We start from the raw sequence: 19,344 nt of genomic DNA, 5'->3' as shown, positions 1-19,344 counted from the left end.
CCACTCGTCACTGCTTCCCATACCTACGTAAGACAACACATGATCTATGGCAACAGTGCTCCTTAAAGGCATTTCTGCAGCTGCAAATAGCACAGCTTGACAATGTCATGGTGCTGCACATAGTTAAAATTTCACTTTGAAACTGCACAGTTCAGTGCATGAAATCTAACCTGGTTTCTGTATAATCTGTAGCCTAAGACCAATATTTGAGGAAGAAAATAAGGGACTCCCCCTTTTGCCAACTTACATAGAAACCAACATACTTAGAAACCAAGACATTTGAAAGCTGAGGCAAGCAACATAAACACAATGTCTGTTTGCATAGAGAATTCCCGAAGGATTAAGGATGTCACCTGTGTACTACATTAGCCCCTTTAATGTGTTAGAGGTGACATTTTTGTCCTTTCCAAGCTGCCCCAGGAGTAAAATCTACAAAGCCCATGAGAACAAGAGCATTCATTGCTTGGTTGAGGCTGGCACTGTGGGCAAGCAATAATAAAATACAGAACTGGACTCAGCTGTGAGTCTTTTTATTCAAATGCTACACTAGAGGATGTTGCACGTTGTTTTATAGTCTCAACCTGTTAGGAAACAGCTGGTGAACGTTAGCACAGGAATTTCCTCTGTATTATACAGAAAAGGTTCTGGTTCTGATGCTAACCTCAGAAACCTGTATTCATAAACATGCTCCAGCTCCCATACCTATGCTGACATTCCTCATCTCCTGCGTGACCTGGACTTCCATGTTCCGGCTGTTCCGCTTTTCTCGTGTCCTCTTGTTGCTCTTGGTTGTGCCATTGTATTCGCTGATGGGTTGGATGCTCAAATTCAGGGGTGTGACAGCAGCAGAGGGCACAGATGATGTGGGAGTGTTGGACTTGGTTCCAGTGGTGCTCGGCGTGGTAGCTGCTGAGGACTGCCCAGATTCAGACATTTCATCTTGGGGACATTATGGCAATTCCAGGGTAGGGAAAGAATAAAAAGGGAAAAGCAGAGCTATATATTTCAGTTAATCTCCGGTTTGTTGGTATATGGCTGCCTTAAAGCATTAAGCAAAATAAGCCTTGCTCACTGCACTGACTAAATGCCCAGCGTTCACTGGAGACACGTGGCACTGCAACCAGAATGCAGCAGTGAGTTCCCATGCTGAACTCAGCAAGCAAATCCTACCTGTGAAAGGATTGACATCCTTCTTCTCTTACTATGAAGAGTTATCTTCACAAGCCACATCATTATGCGACCTCTTCATCATGCACCTCAAGGAAGAAGGTCTTTTCATAAGTGAAAAGCACCTCCAATTGCCACTGACTACAGCAGAAGCTGAAGGGCTTTGGCACTCGCAGTAAGCCAGGACAGCATTTCCCAAGACTGGAAGGTAACACGGACATTGCTTGGGAAAGATGCGAGCTCTTAGAGGATCCAGAAGCTGCCATTACAGTAAGCCACTGACATAACAAGAATGAGAATCCCCTGCGTTGAGAGAACAGCAGCGTATTTCTTACACCAAGCTGCAGAAGCAAAGCAGATAACAAACTGATGGTCCGATTTTGCTAGTGGGGGAAGCCCTATGTCCCCGCATGATATTTCACAGAAGCTTGCCAAGCATGGGTCTGGCTTGACAGCACAGAAGAAACAGGTGTGGTCTCCCCAAATTGATAAGGCAAGACCCAGAAACTCAAAAATAAGAAGCTGACAAATTAACGAAGGCAACAGACTTCCATTGTGAAATGTGCATGAGTGAGTCTCAGCTTTACAGACATTACAGCCCCATTTCTTGTATTAACACCTCTTGAAAAACATGGGAGACTTGTAAGGCTTTGTGAGGATTTTACACTGCAGCCCTTGTTTGTCAATTAAAGCAGCGCTGCTTCAAAGTCAGCCAATTAATGTCTTGACCGATGCAGTAATCATCCCCAGTACCAAATGAGATCTCTCCTTTCTTCACGGCAGCCCATTCTAATTGCTGCCAGCAGGGAGATGGCAAAATGAATTTGGAGAGTTCTATGTGCTGATGACTTGCAATTGGGTGCAGTGACGCTCAGCAGCCGCACACCCAGACTCAGCTATAATTGTTACTGCTTGCCTCTCCCCTCCTGTGCAACTGCTGCAGAGGCTCAGACTGCTCAGCAGCTGCTTCAGGCCTCCCATCCTCGGAGCTGTGATGCTGGTTCACTAATTTCTAAGTCTTGCTCTACTGTTCTAACATTAACTGCACAACATAACAAAGCAATTCAAAATGGGATGAGAGAAATACTGAAATATATTAACCCTTTGCAGCCTTTTTTTTTTTTTTTAAATCTGGAATCTTATTAACACCTTCCCTTAATTAGACCGGCCACTATGCTTATCTATTGATGTCTTGTTTGGTTTCTGCACATTCAGTCCAAGCAGCCCCCACGCTCCCACATGGAAGTTCCAATGGCTTCCCTGCACATTTGCTGATTTTACAAGCAAAACTGAGATGGAAACACTTCACTGTGGCTACATGTGGAAACCACTCTTCTCACCTCCACTCCAGATTCCTGTTTTGTGAGTTACTTTTCTAATAGTTTAGTTCATTTTTTGGGAACGTGATCCAATAAACCTTGTAACACTTCAGCTGCAATTTACCTGCTGTGCTTTCTGTCATACAGAGGGACAACAAAGAGTTCCAAGCATAAAGTGCAATCATAAAACCTCTTCCCCCACCCAAAAAAACACTTCTGTTGGATGAACAGATTCAGAGCTCCTTCTTGTACCCACAACCTTTAAGCATAACTGAAGTCTGTGAGAATTTCAGCCCTGCAAAAGGGATGTGCAGATGTCAATTCTTGGACTTGGGATCTAGATGTCATTTAGAAGTTCTACAGCATCTACAGAGTGATACTTGTATTGAGAATACAAGCTTCCTGCTTGTTGACATTATCCTTCTCTCACCCAGAACACATCAGGGAGTTATTACAAATGTAATTACACTCTATGATTATACACTTGTAGTTTGTAGTCATCTAGAGAGTGTCCTTTATTAAGACTACCAACCTGCCCTGGAGAAATTCCTCTCAAATGTTAACACTACCAAGGCACTTTTCTTCGCAGTCCAGAACATCTATTAAACTTCGCTGGTATCTTCTTTCTACTGTCCTTCTGATTGTTCCACTATTACTGTTCCAGATATTTTACCGACTGTACAGCTCTCTTCTGCAGTCCAGGAGGCACACTGCATTGCCCAGAGCTCACCCAAAGAAAACTCCACAGCCACCACTTACCTACAGCCATACCTGTCAACCTCCTAAACATCAAATGTGCAGTAGTGACCTCCAAAATGCATTGCAAAGGCTCAACATTCATAGCAGTCATATGTCACCATGAGTAGTCACACTTGTATGGTTATAACACTGAAAGCATAGTACATAAAAACAAAAACGTTAAGGACTTTCATCTCCAAATCATTATGTAAAATAAATGTGCAACTGAATATAAAAAGAAAATAACAAAGGACAGCAACTTAAACAGAAAATAGTCATAATAAGTACACAAGTACAATTAAAACATAACTAATGTATGGCCCCGTAAGAAGGAAAACTAGCCAGAAAAGTCAAGATACACATATTGGGAAAATAAAGTCAGTTACGTGTCTGCAGTCGATGTCAGTGAAATATCAGAGCAGATGAAGAAAAAGCAAGAAGTGCACGAGCACCACTGCTGAGATTTCAGCCATGCAGAAGAGCTGAAAAACAGCATTTTTAGTCAGAGTGCACACAAGTAGCTCGCAGGAGGAAAATTTTCCATTCCAAACTGCAAATCCAGAGTCAGAGAATCAGTCCTTTTAATTATTCATATGTTTCTTCAACAGCCTTAGGAAATCCTCCCTAACACCCCAGCTATCCAAGTCTTCCATAGCCCGAGCTCTATCTGCACACTATCAGCTGACCTCCTTATTGTGTTTCCCACTTCTGAATTTTCCTAGCAAGCATCAACACAAGCCCCAGACCCACCCATCAAATACATGTAGAGCAGCACGGTACTATTTCTGCATGTTTTCTTTTTACCAGAAATGGACTTCTTGCCTGACATCACCAATAATAAATGACAAAGTCATCAAGTCAGTAACTCTCCATTACTTGAGCTTGGAAACCAAAGCTTACAATCTATGTGGATTCCCGCTGTATTCTCCTGCAATGCAGATCCTGAATTACTGCTGAGTTCCCCTCAGCTCTCACTGAAAACCTCTCAGAAGCCCCGCAATGATATCTCTGAAAGAATGATGCCTTCAGTAGTCTGGAAGGTGGATCTCACCTCAACTTTGTTCCAGCTCCTCTAAAGGCTTACACCTGCCACACATGCCTGACCAACAGAGAGCTCAAGAGCACACCCATACCACAGTGTGCAGTGCTGTTCAGAGATCCAAAGGAATAGATTTTTTCCAGAAGTACAAATACGCTCTCTGTACATTTTGGCTGCCGTGTGATTGTGTGCAGCAATGTGCTGGCACACGTCAGACTATCTGAAGCTACACCTTCACATCCACATCCCACTGCACTGTGGTTTTGCTATTCCCTAACTGCAGTAAAGCTCTCCAGAAATTAGTGTAGGATCTGATTAGTGCCTTTTAAGACACCTTTAAAGCAGACCAGAAGCTCTGCAGGGAGGACACACTGCAAGCCATGCTGGGTGGATGCATCACTGGCTGTCAGGGCTGACACCAGGCACCTGGGAAACATCGTTTAAGAATCTGGTAGGATTCTGAGCAAAGACTGAGAAGTTTGCAGGCACAGAATGTGGGAAAGATGGCTCATCATGAGCGGCCTCAGCTGTTAATAAATGCACAGATCTGTCAACTAAGAGCACAATCTCTGGGTCTTTGAACTCAGACCAGTCTCCAAATGGCACAGCACCTGAAGCAAAAGGCACAATGATCCAGCTGCTCTGGTGTGGCTGCCATGCTGTGAGGCTTTTGGCAAGCCCCAGTGCAGAAGGCAGTGCGCTGAATGTGACAGGCGTACTGGATATAGACAGCACAAGACTAGAGCTGCACACCAGATGTGTGAGGAAGTGAAGAGCTTTAAAAGCACAGTGCAGGACTTGGGCAGTCAGATGTTTAGTACCCCTTTTAGCTGAAAATAGGAAGGCCAGAAGAGTGGTAAGACAAAAAGAACAACTGCTGAAGAGCAAGAGTAACTCTACTTCTAGCCCCATCTGAGGAGCAAAAGCTTTGCTCTTAGAGAGGGAAAGAGAGGAGGCAGGTTCCATCATTTCCTCTCACAAATAAGCTAAAAAAGGTAAGGATTTTATCTTCACTATATTTCTAACTGTCCTCACATATACTCTTTTCAACTTAGGGCCAGCCAAGAGATTAACACTGAGACAAGGGGGTAACAAGCATGAGGAGCCTTATAAATCCATCCCACACTGTACACCAGATCTGCGATGGGACATCCTCCCACCTCAGCACAGCCACCACAGGAGTAAACTCACAGCAGGAAGAGGCTGCAAAGGGTTATGGACACAGGATAACCTCCACCTTAATGAAAACATGGATGCTATTGACAGTGGCAGAGTGGGAAACCCTTGCTCTGTGATGGTCTGTAAAACCTTGTAGCTGGAGTTGGACTGCAGCTGCCCGAGGCCACTCAGGTGCCAGTGGTCCAGTGTTGGGACGATCTTGGCCCCTATCTGCCCACGTACCATGCCATCCGCGAGGGGGAAGACATTCAGAGAGTTAGGACGTTCCTTCCTGCTAAACAGAGAAACAGAGAGAGAGGGAAAGCCAATCTGTTAGCTGTTTACGAGCTTCATACACAAAAGAAACAGCACAGTAGCTCATGCAAAATGTTAGTCATTAGAAACTGAACCGCACTCCTTGCCCCAGCTTAGCAGTTGTGTGGATTCCCAAACCCACAGCTCCATGGTGCTGTTTGTTCAGACCCAGAGTGTCTACAGGTAGAGCCAACCATCTGCCTAGAAAGTCAAAGGGGGTCAAGTGACCAGGACAGGCACAACTGACATCAGCACCCCCATGCAGTGTTTGAAGGAAAAGCAAAAGTGCAAAGAAACCGAGCAAATTCAAACCAATGTGTCCTTTGAGAAATGGGTGCACCGTGGGAAAACGCCACAGCAGACAATCCCACAACAAAATGGGCATCATTGAACGAAGAAAGAGGCTGAAGTGAGTCACCTACACGCCACTTCTGCACATTCCACCCCAAACCTGGTTTGCACCAACAGCAGAAATCAGTGGGTTTTGGATCACTTCTAATACTAAGCAAGAGAAGTAATACTTGCATTCTGTGATTCCTCCTCCATATCCAACTACAGTCTTCTCAAAATTCAGAATTTATACAAACTTATAAATAAATGCATCACTCATAAGCCAGATGTCTGTATTACTTTTTCTTTATCACTCTCCTTTCTGGCAAGTGCAGGTGACCAGCAAGCTGTGGATTTGATTCTCAATATGGAAGCTGGCACAGATTTGGGGACCAAGTTCCAGTGGGAGAAAATGTAGAGCAAGCAGTGGAGGTGGAAACTCAAAAAAGAAAGTAGCTTGTCAGCATGAACACTCCAGAAACAGGGCAGCAGTCAACACCTCCTTGCAAGACACCGATCTGCTTCCCTGCTCCATCAGGCTCCATGCCAGCCCAGTACAGCACTGCTCCTGGACACAGCAATCATTTCACCAAGACTCAGCTCAGCTACCACCATCACACAGTGGGACCGGCAGCCTCCAGCAGTCCCTTCAACCCAACCTGTTCTGTGATCCTGTGATCTGTGACCACGGGTGAAAAACAACTGCAGCTGCATCTGAGGCTGCCCCAGGACTGACTCAAACACACTGACATGGCAGGGGCAGAAAAGAGTTCATTTACAAAGTGAAAGCAAAATGTCTAACGGAAGAGACCAATGCTCAGCCTTTCCATTCTGAGTACTGTCCAGCTGACACGGCGCACTGCACCGCTGTGCCATCATGGCTCCTGCTTGGAATGGCTGCTTTCTGTGCCCCATCAAGGAAAAACTGCAGGAAAGATAACTTCAGTTTCACAGTCCTGATGTTGGTGTTACCAGTCCCCAGAGTAGTTCAGAATATCCTCAGGGTTGCTATAAATTTTCAGTGCTGACTACAGCCCTTTGGAGTGACTTTCATACACCCACGTCCTTCTGGTCCAGGGGGACTCTGAGCACTTGGTTAGTTCCACCTCATGTTGTGAGGAAAACAGCAAAAGCCTCTATAAGGGCTTGCAGTAGCCAAAACCTGGATCAGAATGCTCCTCCTGTAAGACCTTAAAGCTTAGAAAATGTAACAGAACTACTAGGTTTGCCATCATTGCAAGGTGGCAACAGCCCTCTTTGTAGGCTGAGGGTGCAGAACTCACTGCCTCAGCCAAAGTCAGATGTGCTTTCTGACAGTTACTGGTGACACGCATTTCCTGCCCTGCTTAGAAAAGAGGTGTATTTTGTGCTCATATAGGAAGTGCTCAAGAAACGTGTAGATGCAGTAGGCAGGGCATGGTTTAGAAGGGAAATATTGGTGGTAGGTGGACACTTGGATCATTGGGGATCTTTTCCAACCTTGGTGATTTGATGATTCTAATTTAAAGGAGAAAAGACAACTTTTTAAAGTAATCTGGAAGGTGAAGTGCAAATGTCCAATCACACAGGGATGATCCCAGTTTGGAATCCAGCCTCTGCCCCTTCTGCTTTGGGTGCATGAGCTCCTTCCTGATGTAGCAGCTTGCTGGCTCCCTCTGCACCAGCCAAGGGAAGTGTGCCATGTGAGTGAATCTAATGCAGATGTCAGTACACAAAGAGGGCAAATAGGCCAGCACAGAACCTTTCAGCATCACACCACGACCACCCAACAGCAACCTCCAGAACTATGATTAACAAATAGCAGTAGGATTTACCTTTTCCTCCATGACTGGCGATGACTGCAGCGACAAACGTAACAGCCTAAACAGAGCAGCAATTGCACAAAAAGCAAGACAAAAAAAAAAAAACAACAAAAAAACACAACAACAACTATTAGAGAATGAAGACCATGCAAACATGCAGCCCTATCAGAGACAGCGAATGCATGCACTTTTATTCATACTACTTGGAGGTGTGCACTGTACCCATTCCCCTCCTCAGATGGCAGCAGACACACACACCCCCCAGCAGTTCTTGCACCATCTTCTCTCAAGTGACAAGGAAGCACCCTTGGTGCATTTACAGCCTTATGCAAATATGTATTTACACAGTCTACCATATAAAACACACCCAAGCACATCCACAGGTGAAGGTAACCAAATGCACTCACAAACATGTAGGAAGACACTGAGAGATTACACCCATATCCCCCCCAAAACACATCAGTGTACCAACTCACAAGTGCTGGTGTTCACCCACATGCAGCTGTGCAGACACAGGACCACACAACCCTCAAAGGCACAAACATACACAAATACAGCACACATGAACAGCCCAAAGCTTGAAATGAAGGAAAACGACCCACTTCCCAGCTGCTGTTCCTACAGATTCAGATGGAGGCCTGGCAAGGGCTGTGACAGACACAGAGAGCTGCTCTTTCTTCCCATTCTTCCAGGAACTAGCAACACGTTACATGGAATAGCATCCCTCCAACACAGAGACAATCCTCAGTGCAAGGTTTGTCCTTCATACCAGAGAACGGGGTGTGGGGGGGCAACCAGCCTAACACACTCCAACCATTACAGCTGTGATCAGGATTGGTTTGGGGCAGAGGAAAACAGAAACAACCTATTGAGGGAGCTGTCAGGAACACACACTCTCACAATCCTAACAACCTACTGGTTCTTCTCACCCCATATCTTCTCTTTCCATACCCATCATGCCTGCCTCCATTCACCTACAGAGGCCACCATCCAGTTTCTGCTCTTCTTTCCTTGTATAGATTTCTATATTTTTCCACTGGTCTGCTAGAAAAGCATTACCTTCAGATGGGAAAGGGTTACACTGTATTCTGTAATCAGTTTTATTTTTCTAAGCCACTCTCTGACATGACACTGCTCTGCAGAAAACACAGCACTGAGAACTTACTATATGGAAAGAACTCAGCCAGATCAGAATGTTCCTATTCCAGTTCCTTTTAGATCCGCTACAGATTTGTGCTGTCCTTCAGAGTTTGTGCAGGAGAAAGCCTAGATAAGTCTCTCTGCCTCTGGAGTTTAGGGTATAACTGCTTCAAACTGCTATATTGCTGCCCCTGAAACACTGCTGGATATTCTCCATGGCAGGAGAGCTGAGCTGCTCTCTGCAGAACAAAAGAAACAGGACCACACACTGACACTTGGCTTCCTGCAATGCTGCACCCTGCCAGCTCAGCAATTCCCAGCTCCCCCTGTTCCCAGCTGAGACATGGAGATGGCAACAAGACAGAAACGCACACATCAGCACAGCTGTTCTTCCTACAAACATTCATACCTTTCAGGTAGGTGGGAGAGGTGAGTTGGACTGAACAAAGACCTAATCCACCCTGTTTCTCCTTCACCATGGGTGTGCCTAAGAGCTTGTACAGAGACATCTGACAGCAGAGGCACACAGCCCAGCAGAAGTCTCAAACATGGATGTTCTGCAGTTACAGAGCCCATTTTCCTTCAGCATCCTCCCTTCCTTCTAACACAATGTTACGTTACCAACAGCTGTGAACAAAACTCCCGTTCCCCCCAGCAGCCCTGTGTGCACACCAGTAAGGCACCAGTACAGAACCAGAGGCTGACCCCCAAACCTTCCCCTCACAGCACGATGCTCGGGCAGGAGGCCAAGCACTGGCTGGGGAAGGAACATCACGTCTGCAAGGAATCGGGAGCAGTTTGTGTCTCTCTTGCTCTCTCCTCTGCTGTTTTACAATACACAACCAAAACCTTGATGATCTGAATTCCTTCCCAGGCACTCCAACCCAGCAAAAGGAAGCCACAGCTTCCAGAGAGCTTATATTCTTTATTTCAAGACCTGACACTTCCTTCCACTTTCTTTATCCCAAACCTAATGGACACACTAGTATTTAAATGTTACGGATCTAAACAGAAGGTACTAAAATAACCTTATGTTTAGAAAATAGGAAGAATATTTCTTCTTTTCTTCATTTGAAATTATCTTTTTATATGTGGTTTTAATATAGTGGTTTAAATATACTACACTTCATTTCCTGCTACTGCCATTCCTTTAAACAGAGGCTGGCTCTGATCACTTTGGTGCTATGAAAACAGAGGGGAAAAAAACAAAGCACTTTCATGGGCATAAGTAGATCTATTGAGTGACTGACTCAGATAAATCTTCCCTTAAGAAACTGGGGAAGAAGTTACATAAAGGCTAATGCGTTTAACTACTTACAAAAAGCTTCAGGTACAATCCATGCCCACAGGGAAAGATCCTTTGATTTCTTTCTCTTGCAAATATGCACTCATTTGATAAGTTCCTGGATGGCAAACATTATATGGAGAGGTTATGGCCCTACCTTCTCCCAGGTACACTGCCCTCAGTTTGATTATTTCCCACAACCTGCTGCATCTTGGATCGTTCGATGTGTTCCACATAGGTCTGGATCATCTGAGAAGAGGAAAAAATACGTGAGGCAAACAGAATAAAACAAAAGACTCCATTGGACTCCATGATCATTATGGGTCCCTTCCAACTTGGGATATTCTGTGATTTCTGTTTTTTGAATATTGTTTTCCAGCATTTACTTCCAATTCCTTAAAATTTCTTTAAAAAAGTGCTATCTGATGTTCAGACAGAACCTCCCGTGTTCCGGTTTGCACCCTCTGATTCTTGTTCTGGCACTGGGCACCACTGAAAAGAGCATGGCTTCATCCTCCTTGCACCCTCCCTTCAGATAATGTTGATGCTCTCAAGTTTCTGAAGCTCTAGTCACTGTCAGGATGAAAAACCCAATTCTCTGATGTGGTTTTATGGGTAAGCTAAGAGTTTGTTTATTTGGAAGGAATCAGGCAACAGCTTGCCTCTGTGTGACGCTGATGTAAAGCATTATACTCTTTCTTCATTTCTGATTCACGCTCCTCCAGCCGTGAAACTGCCAAGAAAAGATTCCACCCATCAGCTAACATACAGATCTAGACATGGTCCATGCAAGAGAAGCAATGAAACCTGCACTACACTAGTGTGGATATGTCGCACCCTGTAGATTGCTCTGATTTTTATACCAAAGAAAGGGACAGCCACAGATTTCAGGCTTTCCACAAACTACATTAAAACAAACAAGAAAAAACAGCACATGAAGAATATCTGCAAGTATATGCTCATGGAAAGCAAACTACATAATCGTATCTGGTGCACAACTTTGCTTACTCTGATCTGCATAGTTTTTGGTCTTCAGCTCCAACTGTCGAGTCTGAAATTCAAGGTGTTCCACTTGGATTTGTAGCTCTTTCTTCTCCTGTTCCAGTGCATCTTCAAACTCTATGAACTTCTGTACAGGGAAAAACCAGAGAAGGAAGCAAGGATGAGGAACAGACCTAAACGTATTTGACTTTTCCTCTTCTCTCCTCCTATACTATGTGTGCGTATATATACATATATATATGTACACACACAAAAAAAGCAAGAGATAAGAATTTCTATGTGCTTTAAGTTAAAACAGCATTTACTCAAGCTAGAAATACTTATCTTCTAAAATAAAGTAAAAGATGTACTTTGTGTATCATTAAGATATAATCTGCTGGCCAATGCAAGTTATGTAAACCAACACGGTTCCATCATCTTCAACAACACCTTTATCATGCTAGGCTGAATTTGGATTCCTGTTAGTTTTATGTCAGAAAAGCCAAATTCTGTGTCTACGGTCACGCATTTAGAAGTGCCTACGTCAGAAATCTCCTTCAGACATCAGAAAGTTCCCACTATTAATGATGTTGCATCTAAATTTTGCAGGAAACATACAAGCCTTGTGGAAAACCAACCCACAACCGTCACACCTCACAGTCTCCTTTGCAATCCACTTCCCAGATCTCAGACCAGAGGTTTTTTCAGGCACACATCAGAGAAGGGGTAGAGAGTTACATGGTAAAAACCAGAGCAACTTTGACAGGTGATTCTATAAGGATGGCACATTCAGCTCCAGAGCTGCTAAGAAAAACTTGAGTCTTACTTTTTCAGTTCTGTAAGTTGAGTTATGCCTCAATTGGTGCAGAATGGAAGCAGTGAGTGATGAGACCTCACAGCAAGAAAATCCCGGCCAGTCTTCTCTGGGCATCAGTAAAAAAGAAAAAGTTCTAACCAAGACAGCCACACTGAGCAACAGGCCTAAAGAAGCCATTTCACTTGGTTTGGACTGGTTGGAGCTATGCTAAGAAAAGCAGTATTTCCCTCTGCCCCCTCTCAGGGTTTGCTGGAAGCACTCCATGCTAATGCTCTGTTGACAAACTTCCAATTACAGCCCAGCGCTAAATCCCTCTCCCTTCTCACTTGCTTGGCTTTCACTCTTGTGCAGCTCTCCTGGCACAAGGTGCCCATCTCTTCCCAGCTCCCCACCCAGGCGTGTGCCACCCAGCCAGGCAGGAATTGTGCTTGGAGTAGCAGTAAACTTTAACTGACTCTAAGGAAAACATTCACAGAACTCTCAACAGTAAAACAGGAAGCAAAAGAAAGCAGGAGACCAATTTTATTCCCACTATGTAGGTCAACTTTAATAGGATTCCTGGATTTGCTACCGTTGCTTTGGTTTGGTTTAGTGAAACCGATTGGAAGATTAAACATTCCACACTAAGGCTCTTCTTAGTCCTGTCTGTCTTGCAGCCTCAAAGTACTCAAACAAACTGCAAACTAGCAATGAGCCGACCACGTGGAGAAGAAAAAGAGACAGCAGCATTAAAAATTAATGCCACTCTAAGTGTTCTCAGGGAAGAAGAGCATCTCAGGTGAGTGCACTGCAGCAATATCCTGCTCCATCTCCTACGGAGATCGAACACCAGCTCTGGGCACAGGGACCCAACGGCTCCTCACTCTGTCTGGCTCCAAAACGCTTCTTGGCTGTTCCTCCATCAGAATCTCCCAGCCAGTGTCTCCCCCTGCATCAGAAAGTCAAGACAAGCAAATAAAGTGGGTGCCGTGGGAGTGGCCACCCAGCAAGCATGGGGACTTGGAGGCACTGTTCTCTAAGGAACTGAGAGAGACCTGAAATCCAGCTGCCCTGGTCCTTATGGGTGACTTCAACATTGCAGATGTTAACTGACAGTAACACACAGCTATCTATTTTCCACACATATGTTTACAAACTGCACCAGAACAGAAGGAAGGGATGCCATGGAGCCTGGACAGGCTCAAGAAGTGAGGCCTCAGGAACAGGTAATTCAAATGACGTTGAAGGGAAAATCTTCCTTTCTTTTCTGCCCCACTACAATGAAATCAATGGGTGAACTGGAAGAACAAAGAGCCCACTCCCACTTGTCCTGGGAGAGCAAAGCCGAGCACAGCATTACTATTTTTTCCAATCCCTTCATACTTGCTTTCAAAGGATAATTTTCCAGCAGTTATAGGAGCCAGATATATTTTAAACAGTTAGTAATGATGGAACATGACGCTGCTGTACACATACAAATTAGTCTTGCTGGAGCCTCTCCCTGGATTTCAAGCAGGATCGCTGGTCTCTAACATCTCAGGATAAGGTTACAACCAGCACCATGGTTCACACGCTCATCGTTAAATGGAAAACAACGAGCACAAAATCATCTTAAGTGAAAGAACGAGTATTCCTCTGCAAAGCAGCGGTACACTGGAGATGGCTGAGCTTCCTGCATTACTGGCTTTCAGAGGAAGAAAATGACTAAAAATAGTAGCATGGGGTCAGAAACCATCATATCATATTAACAATAAATCAGACAGAGTGAGCTAGATGTGCATATATGCAGAAATCTTATTATAAGGTCTTAATCTGGGCTGGCTGGCAGCACGTATTACATGCTGACGGGAACAGCAGCAGCTCAGCCGTCACCTTACCCTGCGGCTGGGCAGAGAGCAGCGCTGGGATGCACTGCCCGGGAGAACAGGGAGGATGCACAGCTGGATGCACAGCTGGATACACAGCTGGACGCACAGCTGGATGCACAGCTGGATACACAGCTGGACGCACAGCTGGATGCACAGCTGGATGCACAGCTGGACGCACAGCTGCCTGTGAGGAGGGGGCTGTCTGCAGGGCAGGAAGGACTCACACCGCATTCCACTCCCCACCTGCAGGAAGGCTGTCAGCCAGGGAGCCAATGCAGGCTGTGCAGCCTCCAACTCACAATTTGGGGCAGTAATTAACTGGCAATTCGGGAAGTTACGTTGACAGTATTCTGTCTTAGGAGGCCAAGACAAAGAAATAGGGCAGAACCCACTGGTGGCAGGACGCAGTACTGCCTGGTGGGCAGATGCTTTGAGCTACACCCCACGCTCAAATCTTTGCTATCCTCCCCAAAGAGAAACACTCCTCTGAAGGAACACCTCCACCTGCACAGGAGCACACAGCCTCAGTGAAATAACATCCCCTTGACAACTGCAGTCCTTAAGGGCTTTTGCTTCTCTTGCTAATTTCAAGGATTCACAAGCACATCTTTTATGTGTTAGCTACTTTATAGTTGTAGATTGGTCTTCAAATGCTTCTGTGAAATCAAATGCTGTTATTTTGGCATATATCAATAAAACCATCTCCTGGATTCCTATTCCAAGGGATCTGAGCCTTTTTTTGAAGAATGAGATGCTCTGCCCTTTAAATGCTCTCCATGAAGCAGGCCTGGTGCTATGGCAGAGCCAGGGCAGGCAGATGGGCTCTTCCCAGCCCTGACACAGCTCTGCCCCTGCACACCATGGATCACTGTAGAGGAGCACAAAGCGAGCACGGGCAGCTAACAGAGCTCTTCAAGGCAGCCTTGTGGTAAGTGGGGCTGACAGGGCAGGAGGTGCTACTCAAGTGCAGCAGATGAGACCGGACTGGGAGATGCCACTCATGAAGAGAATCAAAACATCACACAGGAGGAACGAAGCGATGCTGATGGTCAGAGAGGAGCTGGGACTGGGCAAGGGCATGCAAACATCGTGACTGCAATGAGAAGACTTGAGAGAAGGGAGCTGAGCACAAAGCAAAGATGAGCCCCAGGTCAGCTGCAACACAGTGTGAGGAGACAGACAGACGTGCTGCCATCTCCAGCCAACAGGATGTCACACAGGTGAACACGCAGGGTGATCACACCAGATAAATCCTACCATTGTCATTTTGAACAGTGCAACACTGCAATTCATGCTGAAGCCTTCCAGGAAAGCCACCTGCTATTGCAGCCCCACACGCCCAGGGATCAAACCAGGCACAGCCAAGTGTCACCCAAACCAGCTGCACACAGATCCCTCCATGGGGCACTCCAACCTGACCCTCCTCCAGCAGGCAGCGAGCAGAGCTCGGCTCGAGCCACCAACACAATGGAGACCAAAGGCAGGACTGGTTTCTATTAATACTTCAAAGGCACAGATATCTCATGGAGGCAGAAGTTACTTGGAGTAAAAGTCAATGCTGGCACAAGAACAAACCAGTAAAAACAGGCTGCAAGTTAAAAAAAAAAACGAAAGTGGAATTCAGGAGGAGGTCACTTTTAGAAGAGCAGACGCAAGAGGTTTAAGTAATGGCTTTAAGACAAAGCCTGATACATTTATGAAGCAGCTTCTGTAATGCAACTGCCTGCAGTGCTGAGGAACGGGCTGCTGAGTCAGCAGGTCCCTCCCAGTTCTGTGCTCCTACAAGTGGGTGCCATCCTAACACCCGCTACAGAGCAGGAAGAAAATTCCTATGCAAGGTCCTATGCATAAGCTGCAGATGTCACTAAATAGTGGGAGCTGCTGGCTCCCTGGAGTGTAGGGAGGCCTTGCAGTGAGAGCTTGACGAGTTAGTGGGATGTGCATTAGGCTCCACATGAGGATTAACAAGGGAAGTGCTGTACTCTGCACTGGGACAGGGCAGCCCCAGCTCTGTGCAATGACAGGAGCAGCACAACAGAGGTGCTATAAAGGAAGGGAAGAAGATCGCTCACCTGGAGCAGAAGATCTCGGATTCACATGGGAAAGCTGCACCAAGGGGGGATCTCCAGAAAGAGACCCTTGCCAGCAGCAGTCAGCCCTTAAATGGGCTCTAGGAGAGGTGCAGCCATTACCCTGCGCTCACACAATGCAAAGCAGGTGGAAGAACACGGCAATACTGAAAAGCTGACGCTGTTCCACAGCTTCAGTGTTTTGGAAGTCAAGGAAAAGAAATGTGACATTCTGAGCCCTGCAATCACAGACTGACTGCACTGCTTCATTTCAAGGGACTTCTGACTTCAGTGCTCTTGTCCGGGTGCTTCTGCTGCCCTATTTTAGAGCAAGTGGAAAATATTGAGTCACTCTGCAGTCAAAGTGTCCAGAAAAGCTTCACTTTTGGCTGAGAGTATTTTGAAAGATACTGAATGCAACCATCCTGGGGAAATGACTGGCAGAACATGGAGACAGAAACCTCTGCTTCAGAGGAAGGGAAATGAAGGCTGTGCAAGCTGCCCCAATGGAGCAGGACATGGCTGGGTGCACGCTTATGTAAAACAAGATCTGGTGGTTCTGCAGTAGCGGGAACAGGAGGATACGACACAACTTCTATGCCAGAGAATAACATCCACTGCTGGTTTCAGTTCACTTAACATCAATAAACTAACGATGTAATCAGACGCCCATGACATGATATTGCAATACAGGAACAAATTACTTTGTGATCACCGACTCCCAGCTCCCCAGCATTGCTGCAGCTGTTGAAATGATCATTGATACACGCAAAGAACTCAACAGCAAGGGATTGAACATCGCTCCTGGAGGTGGAACCCCCACTGAAGGTGGGGCTGGAAGCTGCAGACCCAGGACAGGCAAAGCACACAGCGCCGAGTGCTGCTCAGGGACGGAGATGGGCTTCCCCTGCTACAGAAGTGCAAGGCGTGCTCTGGTGGGGGGTGCATTTCTCTGCTTACAATGAGCTGATGAACAGCAGAATTCTCTGTAGCATAAGAGATTTTCACTTCCATAACACGTAATCCACTGCACAGGAAGAGGCACACAGGAAACTGCTGCAGGTAATGGTGTGCTTTGGTCACACACAAAGGGAATGACAGCTGTATCTCACACACGTGAGCTGATAGCAGAGGCTACATAGGGGGCAAAACCCATTTGTTCTCATAGAAGCACATTATCTATTCCTTTCTGCTAACAAGGCCCTATGCAGATACTTTTTTGCCCATTCAGCTCAGATGCGCCTGAGGATGACAGAGTGGTTTTACATCTGCCAACAGCACCGTGCTGTGGGTCCGAGCGTCCCTGCAGGACGTAAATGTTGTCACCACATCTGCTTCCAGGAGCAGGCACAGCAGGAAGCAGCACCCCCTGTACCTGGTAAACTGAGAGCAGAAAGATACGAGTCCAAAGATGCAGGATCCATCCATGGGGCTGTTCCACCCCACGCCCCGAGCCCCACTCCTCCCCAGCAGCAGCACATTTCCAAGTATTTAATTCTCAGAAGCTACAAAATACCGGCTTGTGGAATGAAGTCCCACACTTGGAATTGCTTTTCAATCCCTCCCTGCCATCATATGAATTTGAAAAGATCAGCTGTAAGTTTTATTAACACATACTTAAAACTTAAGGCTACAACCCAAATTGACCAGCATTAGTACAGGGCGATAAATGTCCTGGGCTCACGTCCTCACCATCCAGCACCCAGAGCACCTCCATTGAAATACTGCACGGCGCTTTACTCTGGAGTCATGAAGGGATTTCATTTACCACATCTAAGCAAATCAAAACCCGACTCTGAGCAAGACTCCTGAGACGGAAAAAACCCTCTACTCTCCCAGTGTTAAAACACAGCCAATACAGATGCATACATTCCTTTCCCAGCAGCTTTGCAAAGACATGCTGATGACACGGCAGCATTACACTTCTAGCGGTACCAATGTGTCCGGCACGTCGCAGACCGGCCCTGCTGGAGGCCGGAGCCGCCCGGCTGCGCCTATGGCCAGAAAGATGCCGGTGGTGTCGGCGGACTCGAGCGCTCAGTGTGGAGCAGCGCGCTCAGCTCGGCTCCTTTGTCCCCGCATGAGGCGCTGTGCCCCGATGCCGCCCGCTCCCAGCACCTGCCGCAGCCCCGGGGATCCGGGACCCACAGCGCCCGGGGAAAGGCCGCTGAGATCAGACAGGGAATCATCTCCAGGGCAGGGGAAGTACAGGGAAGACATCAACCATCTGAGGGCCGCGTTTAAACCCGAAACCGGCAGGAATCCTCCAGTCATCCCCGTGCAGCCGGTGTTTGAGCTCGGGGCAGCGCAGCAACGCGGAGCCATTCCCAGCTATTCCCAGCCATTCCCAGCCATTCCCAGCTATTCCCAGCCATTCCCAGCCATTCCCCTTCCCCTCCGCACGGGCTGCATGGAGCGGATGGAGCGGGGCCGGGAGCGCGGCCTGCGATGCGGGTACCGCCGCAGCACATCACATCACATCACATCGTATCACATCATCACATCGCATCGCATCATATCATCGCATCACATTGCATCGCATCCCCGGCCCTTGGCGCCGCGCACAAGATGGATGCCGGGCCCCGTTGGCGCTGGGCCGCTCTCACTCACCTCCTCGGCCTGTTTGCGCAGCACCTTCTCCCACTCGTACTGTGTGAGCAGCTGCTCATTGTCCTCCTGCAGCAGCTCCAGCTCCACCTCGTGCTCCTGGTTATCGTTCAGCACAGAGTCCAGGTTCTCCAGCACCATCACCACCAGCGGCATCAGCTCCTTCACCACCTCCTCGTTGTAGCAGTGGATGAGCCGCTCGAACTCGCGGTAGATGCTGTTGGCCAGGCCCGACACCCGCTCCGACATCACCGACCCCGAGCAATAGTCGTCGCCCGGGTACCCCCCCACGCCGCCATCATCCAGCTGGATCTCCAGCATCGTGCCAGCCCCACAGCGATGCGCTGCGCCCCACGTCAATCCACTCCATTCCGTTCCGATCTGCTCCGTTCCAATCCGCCGCTGCCGAGACCCACCGCGCTCTGCCCGCCAACGGGACCCAATGAGCCGCGCGGCGCCGCCCCGACACCAAGACGCGGCGCTGAGCGAACGGAGCTGCAGCCGGGCGGGGCGGGGCGGAGCTGCAGCATCCCCGTGTGCGCCGCACGGGCCGCGCTGCCGCCATGTGCATGTATGGAGCCGCCAAGGGGCGGGGGGGGGGAGTCACAGAACAATGCGGGGCCGGAACGAGCTGAGCTGGAGAGCGGCAGGAGAACACCGGGAACACACAACATAACACAACACAACAACACAACACAACAGCACAACACAGCCCGACCCCCAGCCCCGC

The 19,344-nt window shown here is 47.3% G+C and overlaps 1 protein-coding gene across 3 annotated transcripts; it reads right to left on the bottom strand.

Moving 5' to 3' along the window:
* Positions 1–4,998: 4,998 nt before the first annotated feature.
* LOC146756509 (C-Jun-amino-terminal kinase-interacting protein 3-like) lies at positions 4,999–18,935 on the bottom strand. Of its 3 annotated transcripts, XM_085524503.1 has the most exons (5): positions 18,618–18,935; positions 11,302–11,422; positions 10,956–11,026; positions 10,451–10,542; positions 5,003–5,716 (listed from the first exon to the last, which is right to left on the bottom strand). In XM_085524503.1, exons 1-5 carry the CDS (start codon positions 18,933–18,935, stop codon positions 5,425–5,427), a joined length of 894 nt encoding a protein of 297 aa, XP_085380629.1. In that variant the 3' UTR covers positions 5,003–5,424. The 3 variants fall into 3 exon arrangements, with proteins under 3 accessions (XP_085380628.1, XP_085380627.1, XP_085380629.1); XM_085524502.1 differs by lacking the exons at positions 10,956–11,026; positions 11,302–11,422; positions 18,618–18,935 and adding an exon at positions 7,881–7,904 and having other exon boundaries at positions 4,999–5,713; positions 10,451–10,921; XM_085524501.1 differs by lacking the exons at positions 10,956–11,026; positions 11,302–11,422; positions 18,618–18,935 and adding an exon at positions 7,881–7,904 and having other exon boundaries at positions 5,001–5,716; positions 10,451–10,906.
* Between the last annotated feature and the right edge of the window lie 409 nt (positions 18,936–19,344).

This window comes from Coturnix japonica, chromosome 27 (assembly GCF_054131305.1).
Source record: "Coturnix japonica strain WE chromosome 27, WE-NBRP24, whole genome shotgun sequence".
NCBI classification, from domain to species: domain Eukaryota; kingdom Metazoa; phylum Chordata; class Aves; order Galliformes; family Phasianidae; genus Coturnix; species Coturnix japonica.
Note: the sequence above shows the minus strand (reverse complement) of the source record. Positions and strands in the feature narration are given on the sequence as shown.